The sequence below is a fragment of the Bos indicus x Bos taurus genome, chromosome 7, assembly GCF_003369695.1.
Source record: "Bos indicus x Bos taurus breed Angus x Brahman F1 hybrid chromosome 7, Bos_hybrid_MaternalHap_v2.0, whole genome shotgun sequence".
Lineage (NCBI taxonomy): Eukaryota > Metazoa > Chordata > Mammalia > Artiodactyla > Bovidae > Bos > Bos indicus x Bos taurus.
In genome coordinates this window covers 49,284,936-49,302,238 of record NC_040082.1, presented here as the reverse complement: position 1 = coordinate 49,302,238, position 17,303 = coordinate 49,284,936, and the positions used below count along the sequence as shown (strand labels likewise).

The following is a 17,303-nucleotide window of genomic DNA, read 5'->3' as shown; positions in this document are numbered from 1 at the left end:
GAGTCCTCTGGATCCCAGCTGGGCCTCAATGCCCCCTTCAAAAAGGAACAAAGACTTAGAAGACCTTGAAAATAAGAAGAATAGCCAACTCTGATTTAGTTCTTATCACCCAATGCCTGGGCCAAGCCCTTAATGTGAATGGTCTCAGAACAATCCATGACATCGGTGTTGCTTCTGCATTTTATAGATAAGGAGAACAAGGCACAGAGAGGGCAAATCGTTTGCCCAAGGTCACAGAGTTCGCCAGTGGTGGAGCCCCTTTTCTATCCCGGGTGGACTGATCCCAGAGCACACAGGCTCAACAGCCATGTGACAGCCTTTCTAAGACAGGAGGCAAAGATGTCAAGCTTGTGCCTGACACACAGTATGAGCTCAATAAAGGAGTCAACAGGCTTGTTTGTTCACCCTCTATTTTCCAACCTCTCCCCTCTTCAGCCAGGTGAAACTGAAGTTGGCAGAACAAAGAGGCAGACAGTCACATCATCTTTCACAGAACTCTATATTCTTAGGTGTGAGATGGGTTGTAAGTCCTCCTACTTCACCTCTCCCCCAGCCTCTCTGCAATTGTCAAGCCTCCCAACTGCACACCTCCCACAATAGGGATCTCGCCACCTCACCATGGCCCATTCTATTCTTGAACAGCTCAGGTTCCTCAGGGGTCAGGCTGTTTGGAAACTTCTATTACATGTGCTCCGTCTGTCTCTTTATACCCTCTGCCCATTAGTCCTGCTTCCATTTGCCACCATCAATGACTCGCTGTCCCCACAAGCAGGGCATCTTTTTTCCCGTTCATTTTTCTGATGCTCCACAATGTGGAAACAAAAGCCCTTACTAATTCAGAGCCAAGCACTCTGCTAAATGACATGACCTGGGAATTTGGTTTCATCCTCACAACAATCCTGTGAGGAGGGTACAATCATTATTTCTATTCATAGAGGAAGAAATTAAGTCTCAGAGAGGTGTGGCAACTTGCTCAAGGTCACACAACAAATTAATAAAAGCCAATGATAAGCTGGGATTCAAACTCAGGCCCATCTGACTGATCCCAAACATGTATTCTTAACCACTATGTTGGACTGCCTAGCTTCTGCCCAGAAACAGGTCTGTTCCCAGAGAAGCACTACCACATGGGTTCACCCTAACGGGCTCAAGCCCTCAGGTATTCGAGGTCCTCAGAGGTCAGAGTCCTGAGCAGGGGATCTACCCCAGCTCACCCAGGAATTTGGAAGTTAAGCAAGGCAGGATCTCAGAACCTTTCTGGGACATCACTGCAGAGCCTGAGGGTCAGCATCTACACTGAGGAGAGGAGTCCTTGCTGAGGACAGCAGGGCTCTGGTCTACCACAAGCCCTGTCCCAAAGGCTGCAGACAGAGCATCCCGGCAGTCAGGCTAGGTGCAATGCTATGCTGCATTCATTCTCCAGGCCTACCCCTGCTGGGGCCCCAGCACCCCCTTTCCACTGTTCAGAGGGCCCAGGGGCCCCTGCAGCTGCAGAGTTCTAGGCCTCCACCATCCTTCGGCTGTCCTCCCTGCAACCCCGCCCCCCACCGCCCCCCAGAGCCTCATCTCCGGCCGGTGCCATGGCAACAGAGAGAGCCAGGCCCTGGCAGCCAAAGGAGCCCCCGAGAGGGGTCCCAGGCTCAGACTGGGGAGGGGGGTGCGGCAGGCGCAGACAAGCAAACCTTCTGTTCCCCTGGCTGCTGCCAGCCCGGGATCAGCCCCGGGCTGGGGTGGGGGCCGAACACAGAATGGGTTCTCAGAGCCAAGTGGGCAGGGGGCAGGCGGGCCTCGGCCGTGTGGACTGACCCACCAGCACGCGGCCTTCCCCCAGCAGCCCAGAGTCCACACATCGGGTGGGGCAGCTAGCTAACAAGAATCTGCCATTAATTGATGCCAATTACAGAGCATTGAGATTCCCCTCATAGCCCTCCTGCGCGCCAGAGCCAGAGGGGAGAAAACTCCCACGTTTTAGTCCCCTTATTTTCTCCACATCTGTTCTCTGACCCCTTCCTCCAGGAGCTCACCCTGAGTCTCCCACTCGCTGTTACTCAGCCTCCCTGTGCCTCGGGTCTCCTCTCTCTAAGTCCGGGCTCGTCATTGAGTTGTCGAGGCCTTCGAATGAGTTAATACAAGTAAAATGCACAGAGCAGGGCCTGGCGCACAGCCCTCGGCCAAGTCAGTGGCCACGTGACTCTTCTTCATTCACTCACGGGAGAATAAGTCACTCACTCATTCACTCACTTGGCCTTGAGACCCGGCTAGGCTAGGCTTGTCAGCAAAGGGGTCCGTGTGGGAAACGGGGTGGTGAGAAAGCCAAGAAGAGTTGCTGCTATTGTTACTGTCGCTGCTGTTGTTACTGGCGGTGTCAGCAGGCTCAGCTTGGGCAGGGGTGGGGGCCCCTCCTCCAGAACCAGAACCCAAGGCTAACAGTCCACTGTCTGCCAACCTGCTCTTTGTCTTAGTCCCTTAGTTCAACTTCTCACAAATGAGAAAGCCCACCTAACAACCTGGGGGATATCTTTAAGTTCCTCATATAGGATTAGGCTTCCTGCTGCTGCTGCTGCTGCTGCTAAGTTGCTTCAGTCATGTCCGACTCTGTGCGACCCCAGAGATGGCAGCCCACCAGGCTCCCCCATCCCTGGGATTCTCCAGGCTTACAGTAGGTGCCCAATATGGGTTTTCCAGATGGCGCTAGTGGTAAAGGACCTGCCTGCCAATGCAGGAGACATAAGAGATGCGGGTTCGATCCCTGGGTCGGGAAGATCCCCTGGAGGAGGGCATGGCAACCCATTCTGGCATTCTTGCCTGGAGAATCCCATGGACAGAGGAGCCTGGCGGGCTATGGTCCATAGGGTCACAAAGAGTCGGACACGACTGAAGTGACTTAGCACGCATACCGGTGCTCAATAGATGCTTACTCAGCATGAGAGCTCAAATGGCTGTGGAAGGTCAGCTCTCTGATCCTCAGGATAGCAGGCAATGGTGACCCTTTCCATCTAGGGAGGTGATGGTTCAGAGTGATGAGGGGGCTGAACAGACATATGGGACTCTGATGCCAGGGGACAGTGCCTGATGCCTCCCAGGGAAATGAAAGTACCCAGAGGGGCTCGGGCAGGCCAGGAGCAGCAATCCCAGCCACTTAATCCACTGCCTCATAACCATGCGACTTCTCTGAGTTTAACTTCCCTGAGTCCCATTTTCCTGGAAAACAGCAAAAGAGACACCCTTTTCCATTGCCATGAGAGGTAGAGATGATGCTGAAAGGCTCCTGACGTATGACAGGCGCTCAGTCAGTGGTAACTGTTATGATTATAGGATGGTTTGAGGGGGAGGAGTGGCTGTGAGTTGGGCTCCCTGGGGGATGACGCCAGGGAAGGCTATTCCACAGAAGCTCTGTATGAGCAGTTAAGGAAGTGGGAGACTGTGAGGCATCGGGTGATGGCAAACAAAGGACTGTGAGGCTGGAAACGGACTTTTCAGCAAAGAGGCAGGTGATGGGCAGAGAAGGAGGGCAGGGGTCACTTTGGGAAAACACTGGGGTGCTGAGTAAGGACTTGGGCTCTGCCCTGGAGGCACTGGGGAGCCAACTTGTCAGGGTATTGGCAGTGAGGGTGGGGGGCTGGATGCTGCCTAGGGTGACAACAGGGCAACTCTAAGCACTTATGGGGAGGGCCTCCACAGGGTGGGCGACAGGAGTAGCCTGGCAGTTTGTGGGAGGGTATGGATTAGATGGGGACAGTAGAGGCAGCAAGACCAGCTTTCAGGATGAAGCCGTCTCAAACCCAGCCTGAATTCCCTGGCAGGACCAACTATATAGTTTGCTGTGCTAAGGGCAAAATGCAAGTGTAGGGACCCTTGTTAAAAAATACTATTAAGCATTTCAAGGCAAGGCCCTTCTAAGCATGAAATCCTCTGTGCCTGCACATGTTGAATGCTTATGAAGTCATCCCTGCTACCTGGACTAAAGGGGAGGCCATCTATCCGTCCATCCAGCCATCGACCAACCTGTTTATCCATCTCTCCGTGTACTTATCACTTTTACTATCCATTCAACAGAAAGGCCCCAGCCTGATAAGAACATAATAAGATAAGATTATTATGATAAGAACAGAAATATAGGTAAGAGTGGAATAGCCCACAGTCCATTGAGTCACCCCTGAGCCCTTACCTTCATTCCCAAAACCCTGGGCTAGGAGAAGCCGGGCCTTCAGTGACAGGTTTGTAAATCTGAGCCCTGCCCTCTGGGGCTGATGCTGGAACCTCCTCCCACTATCCACCACTTAGGCTCAGCTTCAGGAGTAGAGAAGCTAAAAAAGGAGGAAAAGGAGGGTGTCACAGCCCTTATGGCTCCACTTCCAAGACAGAAGGTAACCAGGACAGCAGTAAGATGTGACACAGCCACACAAAGCCTGACAGGAGCTCTCAGGGGCTAAGGGTGGAGCTGGATGTAACCTTTGAGGTCACTGAACTGTCCCCTTGCCCCCTTGTTTTACATAAAAGGAAATTATGGCTGGGATGGAGAAGTGATATAATCAAAGGCTCCATGGTCCACAAGACTACCCAGAGGGGCTCCCATCCCTCACTGGGGTGGCATTGCTCCATTCTAGCCCAAACTCTGCCCTGTGACCTCAACCTAGTGAGAGCTGGAGCCTGAGCCCTGAGCCCTGAGCCACAGAGATGGGTGGAGAAGATCCAACATGTGTGCTGGCGCAGAGGAAAGTCCAGGCCAGCAGGCTGGATCCTGGGCTCAGTGCTACGGCTGAGGCACATCCCTCCTCTTCTCTGGACCTCAGTGTCCCCTGCATACAATAAGGAAGTTGAGCAGAGTGATCCCCATAGTCCTTTTCATCTCTGACCTTCAGGAACTGTCTGACCCCCTGGCCCTGCTGCCCCCACCTCCCAAGTGACGACCCTTTCCATCACAGGGTAGAGAAGCTGGTACCTCTGGCAGATGAAAGGCTTTGCGCACTTGAGACATTAAAGAGCTCTGATCTGAAGCGAGGAAAAGAGAGGGTGCTAATACAGCTAAAACGATATACTTTGATTTTCAACCTCCTGTACTAGGCTGGGGTTAGGAAGAGGGGTCCTGGGGCCATGGCCTGGGGGTTCAGGAAGCTCTTTGGCCTGAGGGTTCTGGGCCTGAAGTCTTGGGAGGGGCTTAGGTTTGGCTTCTACACTGGGAGCAACAGTATGTGAATCCCACACCCCTCCCATTAGAGGTGGGTCTCTGCATCCATTCCCTTGCCTGTGGACCCCACCATTTGTCCATCTACCATGGGCCAAAGCCTACTTTGAAATCAGAGCATATGAAGTTCAAAAATCAGCAAAGGGTCACAGCATCCACACACACCCCTTCACAGGCAGTCCTGACCCTCCCTCCTCAGTATCCAAGAAAAATAGGCCTGTGGCTGCTGGGGAAACACACACTCAGAGCTCCCCCAAGAAACAGAGTGCATTTCCAGGCTGCTCTGATTGTCAGAAAGTTCTTCCTCTTGATCATAGGGCACCATTTTCCATTAGTGGTCATCGATCCTGACCGCTCTCTGTAACGTGCAGAAAAGGGGTAAGAAAAAACCCTTTCATTGTGAAGTTAAATATGCATGATCCCTGAGTACACAACAGGGCTTGTGTGGCTGCCAATCTGGACTGGCGCGGCTTGGAATCCTGGAATTGTTTTACAGCTGGAAGGAACTCAGAGATCATCTCGTTCAAAAATCCTTATTTTACTGATGGGAAAACTGAGGCCCAGAGAGGGACTGACTCACCCACAGTCATACAGGATGGGTTCCAGGGTCTGATGACCACCTCTAGAGCTCTGAGGGGCCCCCACAGCTGAAGCCCAGTCCCCACCCAGTCTCTCAGTCATGGACTCTGGAGTCAAGAACATCAGGTTTATGTCCCGACTCCATCATATCCTAGCTGTGGGACTTAGAGCAACTGACTTAACCTCTTAACCTCTCTGGGCATTTCTTTTTCTATAAATTGGAGAGTTTATGTCCCCTCCTTGAGGTAGTCTGCGATGATTAAATTAGTTCTGCAAATATTTATTAAGCAGTCACTGAAGGCCAGGCCTGTTCTAAGTGCTGAGGAATATAGCCATGACCTTGATGGCAATGGATGTAAAAAGCACAATGAAAGTGCTCAGAGAAGGCTGCTCCCAGTTCTGTCCTCTCTCACACATGGCTTCCCAGTGGAGGTGCTTCAAGCTCTGATGCTGGGAAGACATGGCCAATGGGCAGGTTGCGGGGGGAGATGTGGAAAATAGGGGGGAAGATCTCCCCCTTCCAAGGGTCCACTGTCTGTGGGTTCTGAACCATCTGCCAGAAATAGGGCATGGAGGTGTTTCAGGAGTGCCTGAGGCCCTCTCATTCCTTTCTCCCTCCTCACCATTCAGTAGCCCAATCTGAGCAAAAGGCCCAGAATTCCCTCCTTCGGCCCGAAAGGCAGCTGGTCTCGGAGCCAGACTGTGCCTGGAGGATGGAAGTGAGCCTTCAGCACAGCCATGATGCCCAGGTTCCTTCCCTTCCATGGCTACAGCCCTTCACGATGTACAGACCAATGTCACAACCATGTCATCCTGTACAGGAGGCGGGGAGAGCAGAGGCGCCCTCTTTGCTCTCTTAGGCGTTAGGTCCAGCTGCACGAGATGCAGGAACCATGCTAAGTGCCTTATCTATATTATTACCTTGTCGACTCTGTGTCCCACCCTACTGCTCACAAAGGAGGGGCCTATTGCCCAGAGAGGCAGAGCATTGGCCCAGGGTCACACAGTTAGCTAGAGCCAAGGGGGCGTCATCAGATGCCGGAAACTGGTGTTGTTTACCCACCATGCCCACTGCCTTCCAGATGCAGACGAAGCAAGAAAGAGGACGTGGGGGCCTGAGGTTGGCCACACAGGATTTGAGAGGAGCCAGGACAAGCGCTGGGTTTTCTGACTCTGAATCCACGGTGCTTTCCGCTGCCCCACATCTGTGGGCAATTAGAAGTCTCAGCTCTTCTTCCCACAGAGGAGGGAGGGCTGCCTGATCACCACTGAAGGGAGAGGGCTCACCAGATGGTCTCCCTCCTCACTCAGGACCAAGCCGGGGCTGGGTGGACCCAGGAGCTAAACTTTCTGCTGGAGAAGGTGCTGGACTCAGGAGCAGGCTCTGAGGGAAGATGGAGACTCTCTCCTCTGACCAGAGCCTCCCTGGGAGCAAGGAGGTTAAGTCTTTGGTTTCAGGCAGACCTCAGCCTACATACCAACTCTACCAACTGTGTGACCCTGGGAAAGTCACTTAGCTTCTCTGAGCTTTGTTTTCCTTGTCTTCAAGGGGTAATCATAATACTGATTCTAAAGACCTGCGATGGGGATTATAAGGCTCGAGAGGTTCCAGCACAGAGTCAGCACTCCAGGATGGTGACCAACATAGTCTGCATGTTCCCAAGTGCTGTGGATTCAAGGCTCTGCTGCTTGGAGGCAAGGGAAGATGGCCTGACTTCAGAAGACCTCACTAGAGGCGTCTGTGTACTTTGGGATCACAGAGACAGGAACACTCCCCCCTTGACATAGAAAAATGTCGGGAGGACCATGTAAGGTTCTGGAAAGGCACCCAGAGGGTGATAAGGAAGAGAGGAAGGAAGATAAGAGGCCTGGGTTCTGGGCTCACCCTTGGGAACACAAGGTCTTCAGTAGGTCCCTCCTCCCCTTCAGAACCACATTTGCTCAGTCCTACTGTCTTCCCAGGGGAACTGGGGTCAGAACACAGGATGGGGAAGCCTGGGACCCAAACAATCTCTGATATGTAAACAGAACACAAACAGAGGGTCAAGCAACAAGGCTCCAGGATGATGGGCATGGCAAGCTCTTGGAAGACCGGAGGAACCAAGGAAGGTTGCCTGGAGGAGGTAGAGGAGGGAGGGTCCTTAAAGGAAAAGGCAAGGTAGTGAGGAAGGGCATGCCTACCGGCAGGAGCATGAAAATTCCTCTGGGAAGCCTGGGATCTGACTGGCAGGAACACAAAGCCCAAGTCTGGTGTGATGGGGCAGGGAGCCTACTATCTCCTGAGCTCTGCCACCTACCAGCTGTGTGGCTGTCCTGAGCCTCTGTTTCCTCACCCATAAATTTGGTATAAAATCAGTCCCTTCCGTTGGATTTGAACGCACATGAAATCAAGCATAGAAAACACCCCTAATGGTCCTGCTGCTGCTGCTGCATCACTTTAGTCATGTCCGACTCTGTGTGACCCCATAGACGGCAGCCCACCAGGCTCCCCCGTCCCTGGGATTCTCCAGGCAAGAACACTGGAGTGGGTTGCCATTTCCTTCCCCAGTGCATGAAAAGTGAAAAGTGAAAGTGAAGTCGCTCAGTCATGTCCGACCCTCAGCAACCCCATGGACTGCAGCCTTCCAGGCTCCTCCGTCCATGGGATTTTCCAGGCAAGAGTACTGGAGTGGGGTGTCATTGCCTTCTCTGCCGAATGGTCCTAGCATCATGCAATGTGTCTATGAGTGGCAGCTGCTGTTAGGAGTTTAGGCTTTCCATAGGTACCTTCTACTGGGGAGACTCACGGAAGGAATGGTGATCAGATGCATGTTTTAGGATGGCACGGAGAAAGAGGAAGATGAGAAGGCCTGAGAAGCTGCCTGTGACCAGAGGAAAGGGCCCAATAGCCAAGCCCCCTTCTTCACAGAGGGGCCCCCAGATCGGACGGCTGAATCCCAGACCCCCAGCCCAGCCTGCGTGAGGACGGGCCTGCCTCTGCCCCCTCGCCTTCGCACTTTCCCAGCCGCTGGGGGTTTGGAAGGACATCTTAGGAATCCGGAAAATTTGCAAATCCATTTAAATCCCGAGAGGTTGCCTGGCGGCCGACTGGCCTAGAGCCAGACAGATTCTTAGGGACAAGGCTTGGGCCCAGGGACAGAGGCTGTGCGTCTGAGGTCCCCAGTTCCCTGCTAGGTTCCCTTTCTATGTATCCGGCAGGATACATGGATATATCTCCGGATCCATCTCCCAAATCCCCTTTCATACTCCTTCCAGCTCTCCTTGCGGCCCCCTACAGGCAGCGCTTTGCTTTGGAAGGCCCCCCTCCCCGCTCACTGCCAGAAACCCCTGGGATTTGTTTGATGAGGGCAAGGGGCACCCACCCCAGAAGCAGCCTGAGCAGGAGAGAGCTGGTTCCTCCAGCCCAGATGTAGCCCACAATCTTGGAGCCTCCTCCCATCTGGTTTTGTTAAAAATATTTTCCATTTTTTGACCTACCCAAGAAGGCGCAGTCTGGGACAAGGGGACAGGACAAGAGGCTGGGGTTCCCTCCTCTTCCCAGCGCTTACCTTGCTGCTGATGCCTTCTGAGGTGTGGGCAAAGTCCTGGGCTCTGGGCTGTCACCCCCTCCAGGAAGACCTCCTCACTGCCTACTCTCCCCTGGCATCACAAGGATTCTGCTGGACCTGAAGTGGGGCAGTGGCAGAGCGGGAGGACAGTGAGGAGCGTTGTAGGCTCGCAGAGCCTCAGGAGAATGGAGGGAGTGAAGGGCTACGGGGTGAGGAGTGGCCTCACTCCCAAAGCATCCTTGTGGAGGAGAAGGGCTGCCAGGAGGGGCCGCCCTGGGTCTGGCTGCCCGGGTCGCTCAGCGCAGGCTGCTGCCTGGTGGCGCTGGTCAGAGGGGCCCGGCTCTCTCCTCCCAGTCCCTCCTTCCCTCTGGCTCCAGACAGGGCGGGCAGGGACTGCGGGCCGCTGGCGGCCCCAGGAGCTCACCCCACTGTGGGCTTCCCTGCCCCCACCCCCCTGCTTTGGGGGAAAGGCTGCAGAACAGCCTCTGATTGGCCCAGCTGGGGGAAGGGGGGCTGGGGGCGGGGAGGACAGACGCGTGTGTCTGTTTTCAATTTTAGTTTCCCCCTCCCTCTTTCTTTTCCCCCAAGTTTCTTGTTTTTCTTCCTCGTTTCCCTCTGCTTGCTCCCTCCCGTAGCCTGCTCACTCAGGATGTGAGGGGATGTTTAGAAATTCCACAGCCCACGCCAGCCAGCCGCTGAGTCACTTTTATTAAAGAGTGGCCTGGCCCACTAGCCTGATGCCTGTCTCGGGTGGTAGCCTCCTCTGGCTGTTGCACCCGGGGGTGGGTCCCCTCTCTGGGCCTCAGCTTTCCCATCTGCAGAGGGAGCTCTGATAACCCATCTGGTGACTCAGTCGACACTCATTCATTAAACACGCTTGCTGAGCACCTACCATGTGCCAGACACTGTGCCAGGTGTTGGGGTTGCAGAGGTAAGTTACAGTCTCCGACCTCAGGGTACCCAGCTAGTGGGAGATACAGTGCCCGAAGAGGGGGGCACTCCCTGAGGCTTGAGGGAATCAGGAAGGGCTTCTGAAAAAAGGTGACTTAGAAGAGAGAAAAAGCCCTTCTGAGGTTATCAATCACTTCTCATAAGAAGAAATCAAGGTCCAGGGGTGAATTAGCACAGAAAGGGAAAGAGACATGCCCAAGGTCACCCAGCAAACTTCAGATTTCCAGACATCTTCCCCTATCATCTCAAAATCCCCAGAGGACCAGGAAAGAATTATTTCCTTATTGTGTGGACAAGGAACTGAAGCCCAGAGGAGTCAGATGGGCTTCCCAAGCTCACACAGCTACAGCAGAGCTAGGGCAGGGTCAGGTCTGTACATACCAGAACAGATTCAGGTGCTCTGACCCCAACGAAGACCCGCACCACAGTGCTGACTGGCCCTCCTGTCCTACCCTCTTCCTTGTTATCCCTTCCCCAACTCTCATTTCTCTTCCAGTACTGTTGTGTTCCATTTCCAACCTCTCACCAAGGTCTGCCAAGCCTTCTCTGGGAGCCCCTGGACTTCTCACCCTCTCCTTTTTTTTCTTCCTGCCTGCATCCCATATCATGCAGAAATTTCCCGACCAGGGATTGAACCCACGTGCTCTGCAGTGGAAGCATGGAGTCTTAACCATTGGACCTCCAGGGAAGTCCCATCCTTTCATTTCTTCAACCCTCATTTCCTCCGATCAGAACAAGTCTCTAATCAACAGATTCCTGACCAAAGGCATCATTTTTAATGAGAGTTGGGTTGTGTCACCCTACCCCTACCACTGTAATACATGGGGAAACTGAGTCCCAGAGAGGGAAAGAGAGGTGTCCCAGGTGGAGCCCTACCTGACTCTGCCCAGAGCTCCTTCCATCCTGCCCTCTATCTACAACCTTTTCCTCTAGCACCTCACCCCAGGTGTCTGTTCATAAAGGAAGGAGGTTGGGATTTCACACCAACCACAGTCACCAATCTTGTGCTCATTTCTTGGTCTTGGCACACTGGGGACTGCCCAGGAGAACATTTGGGTTAGACCACACAGAGGGAGAAGGGTTTTTCAGACTAGGTCCACATGATGGGGTGGGAGCTATGAGAGTCTCCCAAGGGAGGGGGCTTAGTCCAGCTCAGTGGCAAGGGAGTCATAGGGAAAGTCCGGGGACTCCAAAGACCACAGGGTCAGGCCTTCCTGTCCAAAGATTTCATCAGTCTTTACAACTCCCCTCCTAGCATCTGCCTTGGCCATTCACCTCTGAAGCCTTAGTTCAGCTGCTAGGACCAGGTCAGTAGGGCTGGTGGGGGAGAACAAGGAGGCATTTCAAATCCCAATACCCAAAACAGATAGTCTGGGAGTCCTGAGACCCAGCTATGCACTTCTTGTGTGGCCTTGGATAGGTACTTCGTCTTCTCTGAGCCTCAGTTTCCCCATCTGTTCATAGCAAGGATGGGCTCACTGTGCTGGAGGGCACTTGGGATGCTCTGTCTACAAGTTTCTTAGATCTGGACTCTAGCTAGGGAGAGGAGGCGGGTGGGCCCCAGGGCAAGGGGACAGCTGGGGGCCAGAGATGCAGCACAGAGGGGAGGGGGCGGCTGCTGGTGGCTCCCCTGGGAAGCTGGCGGCCGCCGGTTTCCGGCCAGCCCGGCCATCCGGCTGGCCCATCTGGAATCACTTAGCCCCTACCACCATTAACCCTTGGCAGGCACCAGGGCTGTTACGCCTCCTCACAGCTGAGATGGGGTTGGGGGGTGCAGAATCACACGGAACACCACAGGGCACTCCCCGAGGGCTGGACAGTTGAGGAAGAAGGGTCATGATTGACAGGGCAGGTTTCAGAGATGGACAGAGCTTGGTTCAAATCCCAGCTTTAGCAGTTCGAAGCTACAGGATCTTGGGGAAGTCATTTAAACTCCTGAGCCTCAGTTTCCTCCTCTGAAAAACAGAGATAATTCAAGGGATGACTCAAAAGACTGTTGTCATTTATATTGTACCCCAAGGGCTTAGTACACTGTCTGAATTGTTCTTGAAATAGTGTTTTCCCTCATTCCAGCTGCAGCCCACCACTGTGTATCCCTCGGCTGAGCGCTCCACTTCCTGGGCCTCAGTTTCCCCTGTGTACTCTGAAGGGGTGAGCAGTGGCCAGAGCAGTCCCATCACCCTGGGGTGGTCAGCATGGCCCCCAGCCCCACTGTGGACAGGAGGAGCCGCAAGCAGTCTCCCACGTGTCCAGATGCTATGGTCCGTCCTCTGACCATCCTGTCTTGGGAGAGGCTAGGGTGAGGGTGAGTGGGCAGAGCCTGAGGTGTGGGGAGCCCTGCCTGAGGTAGAGGGTGCAGAGGCAAAGGTGCAAGGCAGGCCTTGGGGTTCAGTACACCCCCTTCCCCCTGCACAGTGTCCTGCTCGAGGATTAAGAACCAAGGCTCTGATGCATGTAGTTCCAATCCAACTCTGCCACTTCCTAGCTGTGTGACTGTGGACAAATTACATGAACTGAGCTCAAAGAGCCTCAGTGTTTTGAGCTGTAACGTGGGGTTGTTGAGAGGCCTGAGTAAGTGATGCACCAAAGGCATTTTATTCAAGGACTAGGGCAGAGTGAGAAAGCTCTCACAAAAGATGCCTGATTCTCCGGTGTTACCAGGAGCTGCTGTCCCAGAAGTCCACCACCAGGGTTGGAGGGAAGCCTGTGCAACCGCCAATTTGACACCCAGGATGTCTGAGGCCCAGGGATGGAGCGTGACTGTGATATGAGTCCAGGACAGGCACCCAGGTTCCGTCTAGACTCTCAGGACCGTGTTCTTCTCTAAAGGAGGGAATCAGGATGAACTGACCCCCCCCTCCTCAGCCCCCACCCACGCTCTTTAGAGCCGGAAGCCGAAGCTCTCCGTAGGGTGAAGGAGTGGGGGGCAGAAAGGGCGCCTGAGTGGGAGAATTCCCAGTAGGCCAGTTCAGCACTCACTCAGGCAGCGCCAGCAGCCCCCACATCTGGCTCTCCCACACTCCCAGCACTGCCCCTCCTCCCGCTCCCCAGGCCTGGGGTCGGGACGCAGCACGCATGTGCCACACACTGGCACAGTCATCTTGGATGCCAGGGCCTGAAGAGCCCTAAGAGTGCTTCCATCAGACACAGAAACTGAGGCCCAGAGGGTGGAGGCGACTTGCCTGAGGTCAGCAGAGACCGAAGGGGCTGGGAAGGCAGGACTCCTGACTCCCAGTGCGTTATCTTTCCATCCTGCACACCCTGAGCAGGTAGCTCCTTGTACCTAAAAGCGAGGGAACCAAAAGAGGCACACAGAGGACACGGCCCCTCCCCCTCCTGGACACTCAGCATAGTGGCTATCTGGTGGGGCAGAGGGGCCAGTGGGGACTTCGGGCCACATTCCCACCCTAGATTCCTAGAACTGCTCTTGCTGGGCCAGGCTGTCACCACCAAGGCTCGACAGGGTTCCCAGAGATAAGGGCTCCAAGACCTTGCCATCTCAGCCTCTCCCCAGCCTCCAGCTGACCTTGGTCTTAGGGCCCCTGGGAACAAGGGTGTGTCCTTCTGGTACACAGATGGCTCACAGATCATCAGACCAACAGGGCCCACAGAGGCCACATACCTCCCTCTCACTGGATCTACTGAGGCCCAGAGAAGGCCAGAACCCTCTTAAGGGCACACAGCAGGTCTGGAGTGGGACCTCTGCCTCTCAGGCTGTTTCTCGCATGCGATGCAAGTTAGTGGAACACCTACTCTGAGCCCTACCTTCATAGAGCTCATAAACAAACACGAAGGAAACCATAAATTAATAATATAAAAATTATGACAAGGACTTCCCTGGCAGTCCAGTTGTTAAGACTCCGTGCTTCCACTGCAGGGGGCACAGGTTTGATCCCTGATCAAGGAACTAATGTCAAGGATCTCACATGCCACACCAATAGAAAAAAAAAGTGATGAAAGAAACAGAGAATAACAGGGTGGATATAGGAGTTCTTGTTTAGGTAGGCTGAAACTTCTCTGCGGAAGACATATTTCAACTGACATCTGAGGTTAAAGGGCTACATATAATGCAGAGGCAGGAACAGTGTTCTAGACAGAAGAAACAGCATGTGCAAAAGCTTGGAGGCCAGAAAGAGCCTGGTGTGTATGAACAGGAAGAAAAGAGTGGTTGAGGCACAGAGAGGGGACATAGTGGGGTGTAAGGTTGGAGAGGTAGTAAAGTATGGCCTTTGTCCTGAGGGTCAGCAGGGGCCAGGGCAGGATTTTAAATAGGAGATCGATGGGATTATGGTGGTACCTTAAGGAGGATGGGCTAACAGGGGCAAGAGGTGAGGCGAGGCAGGGGACTAGCGGGGAGGCTATGGTCGTCAACTACAGGCTGACTGTCCCCACCCTGACTCTGTCCAGCCCAGAGGCTGGAGGATGTTCCAACTGGGAGTGAGGCTTATGGGTGTGTGCTTGCTTTAGGTACAAGTCCGTGCTTGACCTCCGACTCACAGGGTGACCTTCCTTTCCCGGCCTCTGTATCTCCTCTGAACAACAGATCAACACAGTGCTCCTTCGGATGAGCACATTCCGCCCCTGGACCTCTGGCTCGAGTGTCCCCCTGCTCCCTAAGTAGCTGTGTGCTGGAGACTGCCTCCCTCCCCTACGCCTCTCGTTTCTGCGCTGAGAGGAAGAAAGGAATCAGCACATCCTGTGTCACGATTGAGACTAAGCCCCCAGGGAGCCTTTGAGTAGTACCTCACAGAGCCAGCAGGTGGCACCCCCAGCCTCTGGAGGGGGCAGGAGGTGGAGAGGACCATGATGAGAGGGGAGACAGGAATGGGGAGGGGCTCCCAGGAGCCCCAGCACACACCCATGAGACTCACACCTGTCCCCTGGAGGTGGGCAGAGGTTGCCATCCCCACTTTCCCCACAGCTCAGGAACAGCTCTGAAAGAGAGCGTTCCTTGCCCAAGGTCACAGAGTGAGGTTGAGGCTGGGCTGGGACTGGGGAGCAATCCAGGTAAGCCTCCTGCTGGCCCTGGTGCCCACCAGTTTCTCTTTAGGCAAATCACTTCCAACAGGAAGCTGAGCCCAGAACCTCTTCTCTTTCAGGGCCATAAACCTGATTTAAAAACCAAGTTATCACCAAGATCTTTATGAGGCCATTGTCTCTGCACCCCACCCCAGAAGGCCCTGGTTGGGTGTGTGAGAGCAGCCCAGAGGGAGGGCTTCCAGAGGGAAGAGGGGCCCAGTAAACAGCCACTCCCAGAGATAAGGGGCTGTCACAGAGGAAGAGGCTGTGACAAGGGTGTGGGGGCTCTCCTGCTACACAGGGTCTCAGTGCCACAGCTATATGGCTGTCCAAAGCAACCAGCCCTCAGTGGGCGCCTTGGGGACACCAAAGCCCAGGGAGGCAAGGGTTCAAGGTCACATGGTGAGTCAGAGGCCAAGGCAGGGGGAAGACCTGTGATTTCAGACACCCAGCTTGAAAGTTTTAGACACGGTTATAGTGTCCTCTTAACATGTAACATGACGGGTAGTTTAGGTCTCTGATTCAGGGGTCCACATAGGGGTGAGGGTGGGGGGTAGCTGAGGCTCTTTTGCATGAGGAAGCCAGAGGAGGAAGAAGAACTAGGTATTTGTTTAGGCAAAATCCTGGGTGGGAAGGAGAGGCACATACAGGCTCACTATCCTTCCAGGCAGCTCAGCTGGAGAGGAAAGAGAAACTTCCAGACAAGCCCCTGACCTGCTGTGTGGGCTCAGGCAGGTAACTTCACTTCTCTGAGCTCTAGCTGCTTCATCTGCAAATCAAACTGGGGATAACAATGACCCTACCTTACTGGGTTGTGTGAGGATGAAATGAGATTAATACATGCAAACAACTTGGCATGATGCCTGGCACTCAGTAAATAATGATGCTTTATGTTATTATTTACTGATTATTTACTTATTTATATTTATTATGCATTATTTATTAATGCTCAATAAATAATGATCTATTGTTATTATTATTTCAGCACAGGTGAAAGAGTAAACATTGCAACCTCAGAAAGATTAAGAAAAGGGTGCTGAGCTGGGCATCAGAAGACCTGGGTCTGATTCCAGTACAGCGCTGACTTGCTGAGGGAACCTGGAAAAAAATCCTTTCTTTCTTTAGGCTTCTGGGCCTCAGTTTCTCTATCTGTAAAAGGAGTGAGTTGGAGGATCCGCCGGGCTGGCTGAGAAGCCCTTGGGTACTTGGGCTGGGCAGCAAGAAAGGCAGCCAGCTTCTGTGTCCAGCCATGTGTAACTTTGGCCAGACACCTAGACGTCTCCATGTTTTCTGCTTCCTTTCCTCATCCAGCAAATGAAGCCAGTTTGTCCCACCAGTCCCCAGGGCTCAGGAAAGAACAGGTCCAAGAAGGGGTGACAGAAAGATGGGTAGAGGCCTCTCCAGGAGATGTCTGTGGAGGGGTAGGCACCTCCTGCCTCCACCCGGGAGAGGATGGCAATGAAGGGGGCCACGGAGCCCTCCCCTCATCCCCACCCACTCCCAACCCCAGGCCTCAGGCCTCCCTGACTCTGCTCTCTCCCTGGCTAGAGAAATAGTCCCTGCTTTGCCTGGCAAGTCCCCCCTCCCTCAGCCACCACCCAAGTCCTGAACACTTCATCACTCCTGGACCCCTGCCCGGCTTCCTTGTAGCTCTTGGGCTTCCCGCCTCCGCTCTGGCTCATTCTCCACACACCAGCCATAGCCCCCTTCCCACCATGCAAAACCCTTGATAAAAACCTCCCATATCCCTCATCAAGCTTGTTCTGCCAAGCCTTGCTCTGTCTCTCCCCACACTCATCTCTTGCCCCCACCACCATCGCTGAACTCCAAATCAGTCTTTCAGTTCTGGAAGACTACGTATCCCCAGCATCAACCCCTCTGCTCACACTGTCCCTCTGCCCACAGTGCCCTTTCCTGCTCCCCAGGGCCCTGACTCATATGTCACATCCTCTTGCAAGACTTCCAAGTCTCATTCCCTTGGGAGTACTCTCTGGATTCCTGGCCCTCTCCAAAATGTAATT

General features: G+C 53.9%; 1 protein-coding gene across 5 annotated transcripts in view; it reads right to left on the bottom strand.

The window, feature by feature from the left end:
• PDGFRB (platelet derived growth factor receptor beta) overlaps positions 1-9,739 on the bottom strand; it is a 37,618-nt gene extending 27,879 nt beyond the window's left edge. For 2 of the 5 annotated variants that reach the window (XM_027545968.1, XM_027545967.1), the window contains exon 1: positions 9,313-9,732. Coding sequence is in view for 2 of the 5 variants with exons in the window: in XM_027545969.1 (XP_027401770.1) it covers positions 4,169-4,174 (6 nt within the window). In the remaining 3 variants the exon portion in view is untranslated. Of the gene's footprint in view, positions 1-4,168; positions 4,308-9,312 lie in introns of all 5 variants that reach the window. The other 3 variants (XM_027545969.1, XM_027545966.1, XM_027545970.1) reach the window with 3 other exon arrangements.
• Positions 9,740-17,303: the final 7,564 nt, after the last annotated feature.